The sequence below is a fragment of the Onthophagus taurus genome, chromosome 2 (assembly GCF_036711975.1).
Source record: "Onthophagus taurus isolate NC chromosome 2, IU_Otau_3.0, whole genome shotgun sequence".
Classification (NCBI taxonomy): Eukaryota; Metazoa; Arthropoda; class Insecta; order Coleoptera; family Scarabaeidae; genus Onthophagus; species Onthophagus taurus.
In genome coordinates, this window is record NC_091967.1 from 28,908,679 (window position 1) to 28,929,096 (window position 20,418).

The following is a 20,418-nucleotide window of genomic DNA, read 5'->3' on the forward strand; positions in this document are numbered from 1 at the left end:
TGTATCCGTAGTTCCATCTCCGCTAAACGTAAGTATAGTTGGTTGTTTGAAATATCGTTGTAAGTTTTCACGTTTATTAAAATGAGCAGCAATGTTGTGTCCGTGTACGTGTTTACCAAACTTATCGATCGTCATACTAGACGAATGTTTTCCGAACTTGCTTAAACTCATCTGCTCTAGTTCACAAACGTCGGTGTTTTAAAACAAAAAATGTGAGAGACGTATATTTATGATAATATTTTAACGTATAATCTCGGCCTCTGTTAGCTCCGATATTATTGATGATATTTCATTGACATGTGCAGAATGACCTGCAGTTTGCGAGGCCATCAACAAACGCAGTCTGTCGACAAGTTCGTTGGGATCGTCCCAATACTCGTATTCGATAAGAGCCCCAGGAACGACTTGTTTTTGTAATGCACCACCGACTTTTTTCTTCGGATTCGGCCAGTATTTAGCCCAATGCACCTTGGGTTTGTTACCTTCAACGATAGGCTTGATAATATTCTGAAATTTCCCACTGTCGTCCTCAGTAGTCATACCTGCCTCTGGAATGTAATTAATGTACGGAGCATTTGAACGTAGTAAGATATCTTTGTAGTTGCGCATGTCCTGAATTGTAAATTTGCCCGGTTCGTTTTTAAATAGTAAATCATATAAACCAACGGTTCCCGTATATTTGAAGTTTCCAACGTGAATATCCTGATCCTCAAAGTGAACAGGACTGACTCCAATGTAGAAACCTTCGGGAGTTTCGCGAACACCGTATAAACGATCATAATCATCTTTTAAATCAGTTGTTAAACCAACAATATACGTTCTGGGCAAAGGATGAAACTGACTCAAAGCGGCTTGTACCTCTGGAGACTCCAATCTTTCTTCTATTTCATCTTTAAGTCGTTCTATTCGATTATGTGCGTCCGAAATAAGAGCTCCGGTATCCTCGCTAGAATCGAGGAGTTCTTCTTCTTCGCCCGGCGGAACTTCATATACTTCTTCTTCTGCATGAGCTAATGGACCAAGAGGAGAAGACGTGGGAGAAGATACCAACCTTTTTTCAGGAGTCGATGTAGCAAATTTTCGTCGTTGTTCTTTTAATGGAACTTTCGGTTTTCGAATAAAATATTCGGTCTCGGTTTTAGCTGGTACGTCAGAAATATCCGGCGAGTAGCGTTGTATCTTAGATATCAATTTTTCTTCTTTTGGAGATAAACTTCGTTTTGGAATGGATAGTAAAGGCGCAGTGTCAAGTTTTGCGACAATATCCTGTAAGGGCCTTGCGATGGGTGCATATGCGGTTTCCGACCGAATCCTTGACTCCTCTAAGTCTTCTTTTAAAGAACGAATTTTGTCTCTCACGACTTCTCGTGCCGCGATAAGTTCTGCAGCTATCGTCTTGTTCATTGTATGATGTATGTGAAGTTACTACGAACTGTACAGCTGAAGTCGTTAGTTTTAAACTTCAATGAATTTATCAAAACCCTTACGGTAACGTCCCTTAGATACACTACAATCTAAATCAATAACTAGGATGCCGTGTCTATTCTCCCAACAAGCATCGCTAATTTCCTTTAGCCGATGAAACTCCATATCGCTCATTATGTGATCTTCAAATACGTGTTTTAAATTTGTTAAGTCTTGTTTAAATAACACCAAAAAGTTACAATTATCGCGAACTAATTGTTTTGGAATTGCACTATAACTTTGACAAATTAGAAAACAATCAATGTTTTTATGTCGACCATACGAAAAAAATTCCTTAATGACATTTTGACCTGTACAGGAAACATCGTCAAATACGACTACCGAATATTCTTTCGCATCTTCCGGTCGAATGAACTCGTCTATATTAGAAAATTCATAGTAACCGCAATCTTTTATAGGTTCAATTAAACGTCTTAAAAAATCGTACTTATTTTGGTATAACGAATTAGAGCATAAGTACAAGTTTAGGAAGCGCAACCCATTACGTGCAACTAAAAGCGATAACATAGCATTTGTTTTTCCGACACCTGAGGGTCCTACAATTAAACCTCGCTTACATTTTCCACCAAATAAATTGCTGTGTCTTGTAAAGTGTTCTTCGACCGAACCATTACTAAAATTTACTATAGGCAGTGTTAGAAGTTGCGGTAAACATTTTAATTTCTCGTCGATCATGATTCTCGTACTAAATGAATTGGATAAGACTGAATGAAAATATAGCAAAAGAAACTATATATACATATATTTAAGAAGAAGAATAATAATAATAATAATAAAAATAAGTATAATACCTTAACCATTTAACCTAACATAACCTAACCTAACCTAACCTAAGGAAGAGGAGGAAAAATGGTTACCACTCCTCCTCCTCTTCCTGTTCATCCCGCACTTCATACGGGGGCGGAGGCGCTGCAGGTGTCGGTGTCGGAGGTTCTATCCCAGTCGAACAATGGTGTATGTGCATGTTTTGAACATGCACCTGCCCTCTCACCACTGCCGACTCTGAGACAATACTGTTTACCTAAGAAGATTATGAAATTAAAAACGTGCAAAAAAGATTATAGATATAGCCTACCAGCTGAAACAGGGTATCTACTTTGACCTCCAAAGACGCAACTCTTCGCTCCAACGTGAGCACCCTCCCGAAGTTGTTGCTACCGGACATCTTTTTTAGCTAGGAAGGGAAGTTATTAGTATGTAAAGAAGACAAAATGAATTCTGCTTTTTTCATTTCAACGGTTAATGTTGCAACGGTGATGTCGAGTGACGTTGTTAAAGAGTGGTTAGAACTCGACGCCAGCCCTTCCCTAAACTGTGCAAGTTCTCTCAAAGAGGTCTGCAATTGAAGTACCTTTGCATGAAGGTCTTTATAAAAATTTTGATACAAAATATTAATTTCGGTCAAAATCTCCTCTTTGGTTGTTTCTACTGCTGCACACATTGCATTTGAAAAAAGGCTGGCAGGTACATCGGAAATGACTGAAGTAGCGGGAATTGTGTCCACCCTTAAGATTTGTACTTTCGGGCTTAATGAGGGAACTTCTATGGTAGGAATGTTTATGTTAGTAGGGGGAGTGGGAATCGACGAAGCTTTAGAAGAAGAAGCCTTAGAAACAAAAGCTGCATTAATAGCTTTAAGGTATGTCCGGTTTTCGGTGCAGTGTTGGGATACCGCCATTAAAGAAAGAGAGTCGTTGGACTCATCGCCGCTAGCCACTTCCGAGTGTGTCACTTCAACCTTTGACAGAGTCGCAGGTTCAACTGACACACGCTTGTGTTTGGTACTTCGCGAACGAGCACGGGTCTCCCGTCGAAGCTCTCTATACTTATCTGGCGGTAACCACACACCTGCACCCTTCTTCCGGTGTTCACGGTTCCCCGACTTTCGACGAAGTGAAAGTGAAAGGTGTTTCACATTCTTATCGTCGACTTTCGAGGAACCTGCGATGTTTGGAAGCGCCGTAGCTTGCTGCACATTAGATTCAACGTTTGGATCCATCGGCTGCTCATTAGGCTGCACGTTTGGATCCAGAGCCTTCTCAACAGTCGACATGTTCAACAGGTTTATGTCAAAACTAGGTCTAAATCAATAACTAGGATGCCGTGTCTATTCTCCCAACAAGCATCGCTAATTTCCTTTAGCCGATGAAACTCCATATCGCTCATTATGTGATCTTCAAATACGTGTTTTAAATTTGTTAAGTCTTGTTTAAATAACACCAAAAAGTTACAATTATCGCGAACTAATTGTTTTGGAATTGCACTATAACTTTGACAAATTAGAAAACAATCAATGTTTTTATGTCGACCATACGAAAAAAATTCCTTAATGACATTTTGACCTGTACAGGAAACATCGTCAAATACGACTACCGAATATTCTTTCGCATCTTCCGGTCGAATGAACTCGTCTATATTAGAAAATTCATAGTAACCGCAATCTTTTATAGGTTCAATTAAACGTCTTAAAAAATCGTACTTATTTTGGTATAACGAATTAGAGCATAAGTACAAGTTTAGGAAGCGCAACCCATTACGTGCAACTAAAAGCGATAACATAGCATTTGTTTTTCCGACACCTGAGGGTCCTACAATTAAACCTCGCTTACATTTTCCACCAAATAAATTGCTGTGTCTTGTAAAGTGTTCTTCGACCGAACCATTACTAAAATTTACTATAGGCAGTGTTAGAAGTTGCGGTAAACATTTTAATTTCTCGTCGATCATGATTCTCGTACTAAATGAATTGGATAAGACTGAATGAAAATATAGCAAAAGAAACTATATATACATATATTTAAGAAGAAGAATAATAATAATAATAATAAAAATAAGTATAATACCTTAACCATTTAACCTAACATAACCTAACCTAACCTAACCTAAGGAAGAGGAGGAAAAATGGTTACCACTCCTCCTCCTCTTCCTGTTCATCCCGCACTTCATACGGGGGCGGAGGCGCTGCAGGTGTCGGTGTCGGAGGTTCTATCCCAGTCGAACAATGGTGTATGTGCATGTTTTGAACATGCACCTGCCCTCTCACCACTGCCGACTCTGAGACAATACTGTTTACCTAAGAAGATTATGAAATTAAAAACGTGCAAAAAAGATTATAGATATAGCCTACCAGCTGAAACAGGGTATCTACTTTGACCTCCAAAGACGCAACTCTTCGCTCCAACGTGAGCACCCTCCCGAAGTTGTTGCTACCGGACATCTTTTTTAGCTAGGAAGGGAAGTTATTAGTATGTAAAGAAGACAAAATGAATTCTGCTTTTTTCATTTCAACGGTTAATGTTGCAACGGTGATGTCGAGTGACGTTGTTAAAGAGTGGTTAGAACTCGACGCCAGCCCTTCCCTAAACTGTGCAAGTTCTCTCAAAGAGGTCTGCAATTGAAGTACCTTTGCATGAAGGTCTTTATAAAAATTTTGATACAAAATATTAATTTCGGTCAAAATCTCCTCTTTGGTTGTTTCTACTGCTGCACACATTGCATTTGAAAAAAGGCTGGCAGGTACATCGGAAATGACTGAAGTAGCGGGAATTGTGTCCACCCTTAAGATTTGTACTTTCGGGCTTAATGAGGGAACTTCTATGGTAGGAATGTTTATGTTAGTAGGGGGAGTGGGAATCGACGAAGCTTTAGAAGAAGAAGCCTTAGAAACAAAAGCTGCATTAATAGCTTTAAGGTATGTCCGGTTTTCGGTGCAGTGTTGGGATACCGCCATTAAAGAAAGAGAGTCGTTGGACTCATCGCCGCTAGCCACTTCCGAGTGTGTCACTTCAACCTTTGACAGAGTCGCAGGTTCAACTGACACACGCTTGTGTTTGGTACTTCGCGAACGAGCACGGGTCTCCCGTCGAAGCTCTCTATACTTATCTGGCGGTAACCACACACCTGCACCCTTCTTCCGGTGTTCACGGTTCCCCGACTTTCGACGAAGTGAAAGTGAAAGGTGTTTCACATTCTTATCGTCGACTTTCGAGGAACCTGCGATGTTTGGAAGCGCCGTAGCTTGCTGCACATTAGATTCAACGTTTGGATCCATCGGCTGCTCATTAGGCTGCACGTTTGGATCCAGAGCCTTCTCAACAGTCGACATGTTCAACAGGTTTATGTCAAAACTGTTTAACAGAAAGGATTCCTGGCTGGCGAAACCCGGAGCAGTTAAATCAATTTGACTAAAACCGTCTTGAGACATCTTGATAAGAAAAGAAAATTAATTAATTTTATTTTAATAAAAAAAACATGTATACTTACATCGCTTGATGAAAAATACAGTTGCACGTTAAAATCTAACTGCAGAGGGTGCTTGTCAACAAAGTGCTGAATGATAGGATATGAATGATAAAACGTTCGAAAAAATAAAGTTATGCTTACCAATAAAAGTTAACTTGAAAAAATAGAAGGAGCTATAGGAATGAAAAACACAAGATTAAAAACAATATATGTCAAGAAAGGAGACTATACTTACCAGAAAAAAGTTGCAAAGTTGCTGAAATTACGATGTTAAAAACTGATCGGTCTAATCGAACTGATCAGCAGTAAGCTCCTGTAGGAATTGGGAAAAAAATATCAATTTAACATAACAAACAAATAAACAAGTTGTACTCACAAAAACAAAGTAGAACGAGCTGTCATGATGAAATAAAGCAAGAATATATTATATAAACATGGAAGTAGAAAAGGTTACTTACCAAATAAAACACAGCAAAAAAAGAGAAAGCTGAATGAACAAGGATGTCTAGGAGTGGAAAAAAACAATTTTAAATATTATATAAACATGCAAAACAAATATAGTTTTACTCACCAAAAAAGAGAAAGTTGTAGAAAGAGCTGTAGTGATGGAGAGAAAATGAACGTTATATAAACATGATAATAAAGAAGGTTGTACTTACCAAAAAAACTGAAGAACACAAACACTTAAGTGACTTTCAAAGGCTGGGAGGTGCCTTCTTATAGTAGAGTAATGAAGGGGGGCGTGGGGTGGGGCGTGACAAGGGGGAGGAGTGGGGAATGGGCGGAGTTAGAGTGGGGGTACTTTTTTTCTGGCTCTACTTTCCTGGCAACCGGGGGGGGGGGGGGAATTTTAGATTTCCCCCACTCCCATCCCCACTCTTCCATCTCCACTTTGGGAGGAGCCTGAGGAGGAGCATGGGAGGAGCATAGGAGGAGCTTCAATAAACAATCCTTTTCCCTTTTTCTTTTCTTTTTTTTTTTTTTTTTTTTTTTTTTTCTTCCTTTTTTCTTCCTTTTTTTCCCCTTTCTTTCTTCCTTTTTTTCTTCCAATTTAATACTTTTTCAATGTACAACCCAAGTCATACCAACCCAACCCAATGTATACATACCATGTATTCATTTAGATTAACTATTTTTTCTTTTAAATTAAAACAACTTTTTACACTTTTTACAATCTTTTATTATTATTATTAATTTACAATCTATAACTGACAATGTTTATATACTAAACCATACATAAAGAACAATCCTTTCTTGCCGATGGTGGACCATCAATATGCGTTTCCCAATGAGGCAAATTATAATGTTCAAAACAGGGCAGCTTGCTTTGTAATCGCTCATCGTTTCTATACTTCAACGGTAATTTAAACCAAACCGCCGCCAAATCTAATGGCTTTACTTTATTGATATAATAATCGATTGGTAAATAACATAATTCGTAGTTTTTAATATTCGCAAAAGATAAATCAGATTCGTATCTTTCCATAATATCCCACACTTTATTAATTATAAAAGTTGAAAGTCCCAATCTGGTAACTAACCGCCAAAGACGTTCCATCTTGAACTGCTCTACCGCTACTACCCGTCTGCCTTTCTCAATTCGTTTACATATAGTTATAGATGTCTGAATACGTATGAAAATAAATAAAAAACATTCGATAAGGAGCACATACTTGGTCTCTTTTTATGATAGGGACACATCGGCGCACCAACCTCCAATTTGCATTCATTTTCCGGCAATTCTTTTACCGGTATTGTTAAAATTCTTCTTAAAAATGTAGCTTTCTCACGTCCTTTTACGTACGCTACTTTTGTCGAACGACACAAATAATAAACGATCTCATCGAAACGAGACGCAGGAACAAACCCGTCGTTCCAATCAATACAATGATGATGACTCATTAACCAATTCGCCGTATTGCGAAATTTGGTAGATAGTGAAGAAAAGCTTCGACTAGGTTGAAACACGTAATGACTTATACAATGATTACTGTCGTAAGAAGCCAGTTCCTTTGGGATAAATTCTTCATCGTTTATCGTGAAACCTTGAATGTCCAAAATAATAAAATCCCTTTGAAAAACCATAATATCCATAATATACCACTATATGCAAACGTTTCCTTCGATGTTTAGAGATACACTAAATGACGTTGCTTCAACAGTACCACTATATTAATTGCTTAACCATTTTCGTAAGAGGCGAATACACAAATGCTCTGTCATGCAGAATTAATGCGTAAGCTGTCGTACCTTCCGGAATTGGATTTTTCGTTGAATACTCGATTTTTATTTCTACTCCGCTTTTATGTATTGCTTCCTGTTGATACGTGCAATCGATTCCAATTAACGGCGCGTAAGTTTTAAATTCTTCCGGTGAAAACAAAGGTTCGCTTTCTTGATAGTAGTATGCTTGCTGAAATCTTGAATACATATCATACAAAATCGCATAGTGATTGTTATCAAAATCCACATTCAAATTATCGTACGGAAAACGTTCTCCATTCAAGAAAACGGTTACGTTCGTTAAGTTTATATTATCAAATAATGCCATGTTTCCTTTAAATATACCCTTTCGATTTGTTTGAAATCCGATGATTATAAATCTAGGCGTTTCCAATTGTGGAGCAGTTTTGACGGCCCAAGATTGCTTCGTAGTTTGAGGTAATTGAGGGTACTCGTGTATTTCCCACGATCGAAAAGGAACGTGAATGTCTACGTTTCTTTCTGATAGTTTTGTTAATGCCAACTGTTCGCGTAATCCCACCGCCACGTGAGGAACTCTCCATATAATTTTATTAATGATCAATTTCAATTTTTCGTCGTTCGGAGCGGCTGCTGGTTGAAAGATGACGTCCGTATCATCGTGTCCGCGAATTAGCACAAGTTCCTGTCGAACGTTCATCATGATCTTTCTGAAATCTTCTGCGAATCCTAGCAACGTTTTTAGCGGAACGCTAAGACCGAAATTTCCATTTTTATCTAAAGCCTTTGAAACACCCGCTATATCATCTTTCCAAGGTTTTATGTGCCAACCGGCGTTCTCTAATTTCACCACCTCGTTCTGCGTAGATGAGAAATAACCCTTCATGCATGAGCTTATACCGACGTTCCGCACACCATCAACATGTACTCCGTTAATAAGATATCGAATATCGCTAAACATAAATGCAACGGGATTGTTAACCAATTGCCCCGTTGCGCTGGCATCTTTTGTTATACTTCCGTCCGCGGCTAACTTACGAACGCTACCCTCGACGTATAGATAACTCTCGCTCGGTAAAGTATAATTATCTATTTCCGGAATTGAAATTCTAATTTCGTCATTGTTATCGAACGTGGTCGATCCAAACGGTTGATGCGAATGGAATTCATAACTTACGATAGAGTGATCTGTTTTTATCTTATCCGTTACTTTTAAAATGTCCATTACTTTAACACTTCGTATCCTAACTGAACTAAATACCTTCGATTGACTGGTGATAATCGATGAATGGATCGTCTTCTACTGCCGCTACGTTGACTGATGACGCGCGCTTTATAGTTTTCTCCATTAAACAATTTTCTCGCTCTGTCTCTTCTTGACCACCGCATTCTTTTGTTTTGATATAACACTGTCATAACGTTAGTCAAATTTAAATAATTCAATTTATCGATCTCAGGTGAACTCTCACTGTTATTTCTTCTTCTCTGAAGTCTACCAAGTTTCCGTCCTGATCAAGTATACGTACTGTTAAGCTACTAATCACGTTCGTTAAAACCGGTAAATAAATAGGTAGTTGTGGTGATTCGATTATTTTAAAACCTGCCGGAACGTTTGGGAAAAAATGATATAAAACGTGCACGGGAACTCCGTTATTATACGATCCCGTCACTAAATTACAATAAATTTGTAAGGCGTTCGTTTTATTTATGTTTACTACGAAATCGGATTCCACTTCCGTATCTCTAGGTAATATTTGAGGCTTGAAGCCAAGTAACGGCCCTATAGAATTATCGCATGCAAAATTAATTCGACGGGTACTTTTTATTAAAGAATGTTGTGTGTTATTATTCCCCTTAATCCTTATTACGACACTTTTAGCGTGTCTTTTGTCTAGCTGTTCATTCACGAACTCGGTAATATCATCAATATCGTACGTTCCAACAGGTACTATTATATTGTTTTTAAAATGTCCTGTCTTATCTTCGTATTGGATTACGTTGTTGTTTTTATTAACGTTTGCTAAACTATTAAACGTTTCGAAATTCAAAAGAGCCAACTCGTAACTACCAAATTCGTTCAAATAGATCGGAGGATTAAAATTACAAGTCAATTCAGATGACTTTCCAGTCAACGTAAATGTATATGTCGTGTGTATTGCTTCTTTCTCCATTACTTCTGAACGTCTAAACGTCTCTAGACTCTAATAGGTTCTTTTATTACTTAGAAACTTCAGACACAACTGTCCGCAATTTTGATCTATTTCTCTTTGATATCGACAGTAATTATACTTTACTTGACCACCCCTACCGTCTGACAGCAAATATTGTTCAATTTCTAATGGCGGTCTTAAATCACCGTAACTGTCGAAATAGTATATGTCTTTGTCGTCTTTCTTATAGGCGACCCAATGAGTCCCTCGTCCTTTCAAGTTATCCAAGTTAACAATACCTCTTTCCTTCTTTTTAATCTTACTCGGGAGATTGTCTCTCATAAATATACCCCGAAAATGTGGAATTTTTAGTACTTTCGCAAACTTTTCCAACTCGACGTTAGTTAACGCACGACGAGGTATTCGAACTAGTTTTTTGAACTAGTGGTTATACCGCAACCTTTCTTATAGGGCTTATTGAAGTAACCTGTGCCGCCAACATTATTCCCCTTTCCTTCAATAAACAAACCGCAACCTTTCTTATATGGTTTTATATAAAATCCGCTACCTACGGCCTTTGCTTCCATAGCCTTGTTATGTCTTCGTTCTTCATCTAATTGCTCTCTAGCTGTTTTCGCGTTGTTTATAGTTCTTGCAATAGCGGCAGCACCACCGCCGATACTACCTAGGGCACCTAAAGCTGCGAACAGGGGAATTAAAGGTAAAAATCCTCCCGTTTTCGGAATTCGAATAACTCGACCTCTAGGTTCGGAAATTCTTTTTCTTATCTTTTTCAAAGCTCCGTATGCCGCTTTAACGTTTGTCAACAAATTCTTAGCACCTGATCTCGATATTGCGTTGCGAGCGAATCGAAGTGCATCTACAAAAGATATAGCTCCACCACGCTTTACACGCGTTCGGACTTTTTTTAAAGGTCGTCGACCCGTACGATTTCTTTTTCTACCTACGCCCATACCGACCGCTACTTTTGCTTTCATTAAGGCGGCAACTGCGGACGATGCCACTTTTTCTCCAAGAGTAGACTCTTTATTTCGTATTCGTTCTTTCGCTGCTTTATATAATGCTCTGTCTGCGTCGTGTCTAAATTTTAAATTTGAACTGACCGTATATGCTATATCGTGTTTCTTACACGCTTCGTCTAATGGATTCACGCCTCGATCTCCTCTCGATAATCTCTTTTCCAACTTGGTACCCGGTCCACAAAAATTATATCCTGGCAAATGAAGTTCTATCGGAAGTTTATCTATCAACTTGTTAAAAAATCCTCGACCAATTCGTTTGCCTGTCAAACGATAACTGTTACGATTAGGTTCTAACAAATTCATTTTATAATTTCACTCCTTCTTCCTTTTCTTCACAGTTAAAAACTAGAAATGAAGCTCTGCTGTTGTGCTTTAAGCTTTTATTCCTTTTAAATATTTTACAAAAACAGTTTTGCTCTTAATTTATACTTAAATCTATTAATATTATTATTATTCAGCTACACTTAAATCTACTAATATCCTAAAAATTAATTGTTACTCAGTTAAAAACATTTCGATTACTCTACAATGCTAAAACGTTCTTGATATATATTTAATCTATAATCTACATCTAAATATTTTTCTAATAACTTATTTACGTTTCTTATCCTAGTCTTAAATCTAATTCCGTCCAACATCTTTTCTTCCCAGTCACTTATCCTTGATTGTCTGTAAGCAAACGTCCAAGTGTGCATTCGGTACACTCTATTTTTCGATTCGCAAAACGTCACTTTTTTTTCCATTTTATTCACTTCACATCTTCATTAATGCGTGCAAATCTAAATCCAGTAATACCTTATCCATACCGTATACGAGCAGTTCTTTAGTTACGCACAAATGTTCACTTGGTGCACCGTTTGAAGCAACCAATATATTCGATTTTATATCACCTTGCATTGTTGATACCACATCGATCACGCTATCGTAATAATTTTTATATTCCATACACTTTAATACTTCTACCCTACTCGAAACTAAATCGCTAAGTTTCCACAATTCGTGTAACGAGTCGTAAGCCAGGTAAAATATTTCTGACCCCCTTTCCATTTTCAACACTTTTCGTACATTTTCTATCCATTGGCTGCTGCAGGTCACGCCGCTTACAACGAAATGTGGTGGTGCCGATAAATCACCAACAAAACTATTCATAATCAATTGTCTGCTATTAATCACATTTTTCCATTCGTCTTCGGTAAAAGTTATGCATTGTCCTTTTCCCATTAATCTTATAACCAGATCAAAATGTAGATTGGCAGACATGCCAACCGATATCCATTTCGTTCGACTTTTATTTAAATAATATGTACTCTCGGAGAATAATGGCGCTTGATTACCTTTTTGGAGATTATTTTTCACTGCCTCATTTAATACTACGTTACTTGTGAAAGGTAACTTTCCACAATTTTCTACATAATGTTGTTGATTGCTAGGAAATACGTACTCCGCTAAGTCGGAAGCCAACAAATTAATTCCATCGAATACCACATCCTTTTTTCTTTGATTATCACTTCCTACCGACACATTTGTTGCAGTTGTCTCATTACAATTACCCTCCATTTTGATGTTTCGGGCAGGTTTTTTATTTTCACCCTTTTCAAATGAATTTACAGCAGCTCTCTTAGTTGGACATTTGGGGTTCGGTCTGGTTGCCACTAAACATCAATATTATTGTTTACATTAGTACATTATCTACTTGTATTACATTTGAATTACTTACTCGTTACGTTAAAAATCCTCTGTACTAAATGCACCAAAAATCTACACGATATTTTTAATATGTACTAAATACACAAAAACCTTACTCTGAAGCACAACACTCTGCGGTACAACTTCGACCAACGTTTGTATTTATAGCAATACATAAGGTTGCTGGTGGGGGGAGTAATATTTCACATCATTACCGAATATATCTATTATACATGTTCTAACACGTCATTATATCGTGAGACGTCAGACAAAACGCATGACAAATTTATTAAGAAGCTCTTAAAAAATATCTCGCAGGTGGATCATGACTCATCTACTAACAAGTTAGTTGACCTCCTCCTCAAACCTGTCCTCCCAAAAAATTTGCCGATTCAAGAACCTCCTCGCATATTCTTAAATACCCGTACACCTTTACATAATAAAATAAAAAATATCTCGCAGGTAAGTTATGACTCACTTATTTGTATACCTACATATCTCAAAACCGTATACCTTTGTGTATAATAATAAATTAAGAGATATATCGAAAACATTAACAGTTCATTGAGAAGCGTCGAAGGATAAACATAGTAATTGTTTTCATCTAGGTAAACAGGTTACATATAAAGATAAATTTTTAATAACATAACCTAAATAAAGATACATTTTTAATAAAGATAAATTTTTAATAATTTCGTCAAAATAACATGACCTTCTCAAGTTAATTGACCTCCTCCTCTCTTCATCGAATCTCCTCCGACCCTCAAAAGAATCGCCGATTCAAGAACCTCCTCTCCTCATCGAACCTCCTCTGACCCCCAAAAAATTTGCCGATTCAAGAACCTCCTCCTAGAACGCAGGTTCGAGGAGGAGGTTCTTGAATCGGCGAATCTATACTACTCTGCTCCATATGTCACAATCCTTGACGTATCGTGAGATGGCTCTTTTTCTACCAATAATCTTTCTGCAAGTATTTTAGCGTTTCCTCCACTCCTCGATGATTAGTTACCCCGTTGTGATAATCGGCGATTAGTTGCAACTGTTTATCCACTTCTTTTATAACTCTAGCTCTTCTTAAACAGCGAACTATTCGTAGCCCCTTGTCATTCATTCACTGGGAATATCTTACGCAGAGTTCTTGGTAAAGTTCCTCTTCTGCTACGTAAATGTGTGATGTACTATCAGCAGTCATGTATTCTACAAATAATTGATTTATTGCCTCCTGACGGGCAATTCTGGGTATCTTTATAGTATAAATAGTTCTTTCATCTTCTCTCTTGAGATGTACTTCCAATTCAGTGTTCAGTCCTTGCATCAGAATAAATTGATTCCTTTTATTGTCTAGAATAGTATCCTGAGTCTTAATAGTTTTTCTTGGCTCTACGGTGTCGGTTGAGTGAATAGTACTCGAAATTTCACTCTCACTATCGTCAGAATTAATTGGTGGCTCGAAGTTCTTGCCTATCCGTTTCGTTCCAATTAATAAACCCAAGCGAGTTTCTTTGCTTGTGGAAGGTATTGGTGATTTGTCTTCCCCTATGATAGCTATTGACATTTCTTTTGCCATTTCTAACAATTCTTCATCGTCAGTAGAGTATTAATGCCGGTTCTGGACCGGAAGTGAATCCTGAATCCCGATGGTCCTGCGCATGCGCGCAGGAAGTGACGTCATAGCGCGGGAAATTTGAAATTTGCTTAAGGATCATCCTTAAGGATCGAAGGATCGGTCGACGGTGGCGCCACCTAGCCATCCTTAAGGATCGGTCGACGGTGGCGCCTCCGGAAACGATCCTTAAGGATCGAAGGATCCGCGGGAAATTTGAAATTTACATCCTTAAGGATCATCCTTAAGGATCGAAGGATCGGTCGACGGTGGCGCCACCTAGGCATCCTTAAGGATCGGTCGACGGTGGCAACGGTAACTTTTTTATGTGACGCCATCTGGTGGTGAAAGGGGGGTGTGGATGAGCGATTGATGGCGCGCAGCTTAACGGTAACTTTTTTATTGCGCCACCTAGCGTGGGGAAACGCTACCTGGCGGCGGCAGTTCGTGTGTCGTCACCTAGCGGTGGACAGTTAGGTGGGGGGGCGTTACCTGATGAGCGATAGATGACGTCCATCGGGCGCCATCTATCGCTCATCAGGCAAAAAAAAACACTCATTTTATTATTAACATTTTACAAAGTCGATAAGAACGTTTACATTTATTTACTTTCTAACGTTTTTACGAAGCCGATGAGATGCGCTGGATTCCCTTTTCCAACGTCTTTTGATCCTTTGAATATTAAGCTCATACCTCCTCCTCCTAGTTCAGTAATTTCGCCATCTGTAATCACCTCCGCGATACGTTTCGGTAAAAATACGGTGAATCCATCCTCCAAATCAACGACAACTGATGGCCATGCGCATGATGTAATCCGCTTCGCAGACTTAATCGTATACAATTTATCCACCTCTAATTCGGATATGTTCTTCTTCGGGGAAAATTGATACTGTCCTAATTGGCTTAACCGTGACATACTAATAGCTTTTATAACGTGAGCGAGCGATGCGAGTAGTAGTAGTAGAAGAACTGAGTTTCGTATGAAAATTTTAACCAATTTATACCATCGAGAAAAACCTTGAATGTGAGGCGCAGCGCGGCGGGGTTTCACGGTAAATACAAAGTCATCAGAAATGTGCTGAGGATGCGTTCTCAAAGTCACGTAGGTTACCAGAGACGTATTCAAATCAAATTCGAGATAATAATTTTTATTAATTTTTTTCTAAGTACGCGTGTGCAATGAATAGTTCCAAAAAACTATTATATTTTATTAACATATAAATACACATATAAATTAACTTTGCGATTTAAAAAAGAATAAAATGTAGGTAAACTAAAGAAAAGGTTTTTTTATTTCTTTAAAAAGTTATATAAAATAGTTACATTATATAGAGTAATTAAAATTGTACAATAAAACTATCAAACGTAATAATTATATACTTAAAATTATATTAACATCACTTAACACGTTATACTATAATGACCCCAAGCTAATGTATTAATCCCATTATCACAAATATATCGCTTGGAGTCATTTGGTGAAAGAACCAATTTATTTTGTAATACGGTAAATATGTTGTGATTAAAACTTCTAAATAATGTTTGTTTTTTAAATAAAACCGATTTGGAATTTAAACAATCTAAATAATTTTGAAAAGAGATGTGATGTTTAACAACGGTCTTCTTAACGCCTTTGGATTTTTTGGTAATCCGCCCATCAGCAACCCTATTGGCGTATACCTTCGACCTCAAACTAACAAATTCGACCATTATGTTTCCACAATTCTCATCTTTCATTTTGCCTAAAACTGCTTTATTGTGCAAGGGGATGTCAAACCGATTATCGGGACTGTAGTTAGATGTGTCAAATTTATTTATATTTAATTTCACATCTCTATATTTAGGTTTTAAGAAATCATAATAAAAATCATACATTAATAATTTTGAAAGTTGTAAAACCGTAAAACCAACGTATAGAGGTTTATCGTAAACGACATGAAGACGATCCATTTGAATTGCTGAAAACGTTTCCGTGAATACTTTAATAGTTTTAAAATTTAATTTTGCTATTAAACTCCGAGCTCCTAAACGGGGTCTACCTACCACTTTACCAGTATGCACATCATCCCAACTGGTCACTAATCTTACATCGACTCGCTTATCGACGTTTTCCATTGTCTTGCCGAATACGGAATTATTCATCAACTTAAAAAAATCTTTTTCAAACGCATTCTTTGCGGATTGACGTAATTCCGTATTTTTATCCATGTAAGATTTCAACCACGCAGACTGTCTGAACGATAAAACTCTATTAATTTTGCGAACTTTAAGACCGTGAGCAATGGCTTGTTTTAAGTTTCTATAATGGATCACATAATTTTTCTTATTAAATAAATTCGGAATTAATCTCCTTTCACTTTCACATCGATTATTGGGGGCAATTAAATTCTCAGTTAAAAACGGGAGATCGTTGTGTAAATCGTGGAAAGCTTCAGGGTATTCAATATCTACGTCTAAAATATATCCAAAATCAGAATTATCAGGTATATTATTAAAATCCAAATTTTGTATGTCATTTTCAGGTAACCATTTAAAATTGGAAACGGGCATAAATTGGGACATCGCCCACCCATACAAATTATTAGCGTCCCAATACATTAAGAAGTTTGATGGTAAATTGGGGTTATAATCATCCATATATTTATTATTGGCTTTAGCGGACCATAGGGAGCATTGGGAAATGCCTCCGCGGATACCTTTCTTTATAAAATGGACTTGATCTATATCCGTCAATAATTCTAATTTAATTTTGGTGAATTTCAACATTGCATCCCAAGAAAGTCCTGGGGCAGTATAATAATGAGCGGGATCTAAATCGTAGGTTTTGAAGCAAACTTGTCTGAATTTTTCAAATACATCAGCAAGTAAAAGAACATCAGTTTTTAGATACAAATCCGAATAATCTTTTAAATTTTGGCAATTAAATTTTTCCCACACAGTTTGAGCATGGGAATACTGCTCATCGGTTATATCTTCAAATGATAGTTTGTTGAAAAAAGCGTTTTTTGGTGGCAATGAAGTTACGTTTAATTTATCGAGTGAATCCATATAACCGTAGGGGAATATTCCTTTCTTGCTCAGTAATCTAAACTGATCATTGTGTGGAAAGAATTTACGTATATTTATTAAATCAAATTCGTCAAGGTTACCAGCTAAGGAATCTAATGATGAGGCCATAAACCTAAATGAATCTACAAATCTTAGTTTAAAAAAAGTATTTTCAATGCGGCCCCCCTCCACTTCCCCTTTATCGACTAGTATCCGTTTACTGAAACTGATGTATTTTTAAACTAAGATTAGAACTAAAACTAGAACTAACACTAGAAACTTTCGGGTTTTGCCGTGCGTCTTTTAATAAAAGGTTTGACGTTTCGGATGCCATGTTGCAACCTTCTTCAGAAACTGGTTCGAAGTGGTCACTTCGGTCACTTTCTTTAATAAATAAATGGCAATCGTAACCACTAAAATTATGAAAAAATATTGGAATAAAATTTTGAAGTTGAAAATTTAAATTACAATTTCTATGAGCGGGCCCACGGTACCTGCCGCTTATGTGACAATAATCGTGAACCTTAACCTGATCTGAAGTGATAGGATTTTGGCAAATAAAACAATTTTTAGCTGAATCGAAATTCCGTTGCTCATCGCTCGTTAAAGGTAGCATTGGTTTTACGGTTTTAAAGTATTTATTATAAATAAATTTGACATCGGCAATTAATTTAGAGATAAAAACTTGAGGTGCATCAGGACCTGTATACGATTCAAACTTATTGAACTTGGAATCAATGGTGGAAACAATATAGTACGCGAAACTATACGGTTGATGCATCTCAATTTTTTCCGTGAAAGACTTGGAAGAATGTGGCTCACAATGATCGATCGGTTTTAAAATCGATTCAAAGTCGGCGTATATGACAAAGGGGACCATCTGAGTGAATTTATAGTTATTAAACTCTAAAATGTTCTAAGTTCTATGTTAAGCCGAAATAATTTGGTTTTGATTTTAAATTTGTGGAGGGTACAATACCCTCCACAAATTTACATAATTACAATCGTTAATCTGATGTGCAGTTAAATGTTCAGCTGATGAAAACCGTGTTAAACATCCATCACAAAGGTGCATAGAATGTTCATGGTGTGTAGCCTGACTTGATATTAGCCTCGATAGATTTTTAATTAAAACGAAATGACCTTTTCCAGCTTCATATATATAAAGTAAATTTATATGAATATCACGTCTTTGTTTAGTAAAATAAATTGGTCCTTCCACCGAATAACTTTTTGATTCCTTAACTAATTCATAAATATTAATACTTAAATTATTTAATTTTTCCACTTTAACGATATCTCTTACACTAATGGGAAATGTAACCCCTTGTAAATTAAGTACTTGGCTATAATGACGGTAGCTCGAAGTCCGATCTCGATGAAGTTTCACGGAATGAAGAGCCGCCGTCAAACACCACGCTAGACATGCATCATCTTCATAGTTCTTAATATTAATACATGCCTTTTTATTAGCGATTTCATGAGGTAAACGAATGTATGATGACCCGGGTATAGGTTCAAACTTATTGAGGTTTAACATGAGATAGGATATTGAGTGGAAAGCCCATCCAGATCCACGCTCCTGAAACTCCTCGCTTTGAGTTAAAATATCACGAGTCATCTCATCATAAACCTCATTCAACATAGTAGATGAAGTGATAACTTTAAATTTGGTATTAAAATTTTTCTCTGGCGTTATGACTTCCTCATTACCATCATCATCAAATCCAGACTTAATAAAATTAGCTAATAACTCAATCTGAGCTTTTATCGAACCAATCTCATTGAGATGTTGTCCAATCAGTCTATTAACTGTTCCACAACATTTCAATAGATATGACTGTATATCATCATCAGATTGTGCTCCACTAATTTTATAGCAAACTACCCTATTTTTATAGCAAGACATCATTTTTTCGACATTCTTATCGATTAATTCAGCATGCCGCGTTTGCAGATGAGTTTCAAGTAACGTGAGTGACGGTAAAAACTCACCGCAAACCTCGCATGCCTTACCTATGTTCTTGGTAATCGAATGTGGTGGTAGTGTTAAGCCTCGACGACGTTTAGTGAATGGTGGTGATTGTGGTGATGATGATGATGTAGGAACTTGCATCTCAATAGTGGATGGTGGTGGCGCTCGACGTTTAGATATGATTGACAATCCATGAAGCGATCGTTGATGTGCGGTTAAGTCAATACTCAAAGTTGTAACGGTTTTATTTGAAATAATTTGAAAACGCGAAATTTTTTTTGGAAAAAAGTTATTTATTTTAAATATGTTTGAAGGGTTACATATAGATGAGGGGTTAAATTTTCTTAAATTTTCGGATCGTGGTTTTTTGGCGGCGGGCCGTTCTTGAAAACGTAGAGATTTTGGAGAAGTGGTTGAAGCGTTGAGCTAGCGACGAAAGTTTAAATTTTATTAACATCCGCGTGCGTTTTTTTACATTGAGATCAAATTAAGGGTTTAGTAGTGCCCTCCAAAGTTATTTTGGGATTGTGGATCTCATTGTGAATTTTTTTCGACGATTAATTCTTGTTAGTTTTTGCAAATTTTCGTCGGTACTCCTTTGGGAGGATTTTTCAAACCACGTTTTGCGTTTTTACGCGTGCTTCTAATAAATTTTCGTGCGTGAAGTGAGACGCTTCTTGTATTGGATATTTATTTTTGGTCTAAATTTTTCCGTCTACGACCTGTCGATTTCGGTCCATCAATCCAAAAGGCGATTTTTCCGGATAAAGAATTATCGGAAAAGTAAAATTTTCAGCGTGTGTAGAATTTCCAAGGTCAGATTACTTAATTTTCTCGTTCCCGGAACACTCGTCGAGTCGTCTTCTTCGTAACCTGTTAACAAACAAAAAAAAGCGTGTTTTTCAAATATATATGAACGTTATATATCTTTTGAGAGAAATATTGAATTAAATATATAATTTAATATAATAAGGTTTGAGATAA

General features: G+C 37.1%; 2 protein-coding genes across 2 annotated transcripts; both read right to left on the reverse strand.

The window, feature by feature from the left end:
- Positions 1 to 4,296: 4,296 nt before the first annotated feature.
- Positions 4,297 to 5,874, reverse strand: LOC139429100 (uncharacterized). Its single transcript, XM_071194599.1, has 3 exons — positions 5,749 to 5,874; positions 4,613 to 5,689; positions 4,297 to 4,558 (listed from the first exon to the last, which is right to left on the reverse strand). The coding sequence occupies exon 2, from the start codon at positions 5,687 to 5,689 to the stop codon at positions 4,712 to 4,714; it is 978 nt and encodes a 325-aa protein (XP_071050700.1). The 5' UTR covers positions 5,749 to 5,874; the 3' UTR covers positions 4,297 to 4,558; positions 4,613 to 4,711.
- Positions 5,875 to 15,812: 9,938 nt separating this feature from the next.
- LOC111415503 (uncharacterized) lies at positions 15,813 to 19,575 on the reverse strand. Its single transcript, XM_071201460.1, has 4 exons — positions 18,454 to 19,575; positions 17,954 to 18,339; positions 17,753 to 17,872; positions 15,813 to 17,592 (listed from the first exon to the last, which is right to left on the reverse strand). The coding sequence occupies exons 1-4, from the start codon at positions 19,573 to 19,575 to the stop codon at positions 15,813 to 15,815; spliced, it is 3,408 nt and encodes a 1,135-aa protein (XP_071057561.1).
- Between the last annotated feature and the right edge of the window lie 843 nt (positions 19,576 to 20,418).

Excerpts from the sequence above, each read along its gene's own strand:
- LOC139429100 (XM_071194599.1), bottom strand. The coding sequence starts at position 5,689 with ATGTCTCAAGACGGTTTTAGTCAAATTGATTTAACTGCTCCGGGTTTC.
- LOC111415503 (XM_071201460.1), bottom strand. The coding sequence starts at position 19,575 with ATGCAAGTTCCTACATCATCATCATCACCACAATCACCACCATTCACT. Across the intron at positions 17,873-17,953 it reads TATTGTCACATAAGCGGCAG|TGGTTACGATTGCCATTTAT; the intron begins GTACCGTGGGCC and ends TCATAATTTTAG. Across the intron at positions 17,593-17,752 it reads CTTTTATTAAAAGACGCACG|GTTTATGGCCTCATCATTAG; the intron begins GCAAAACCCGAA and ends AGATTCATTTAG.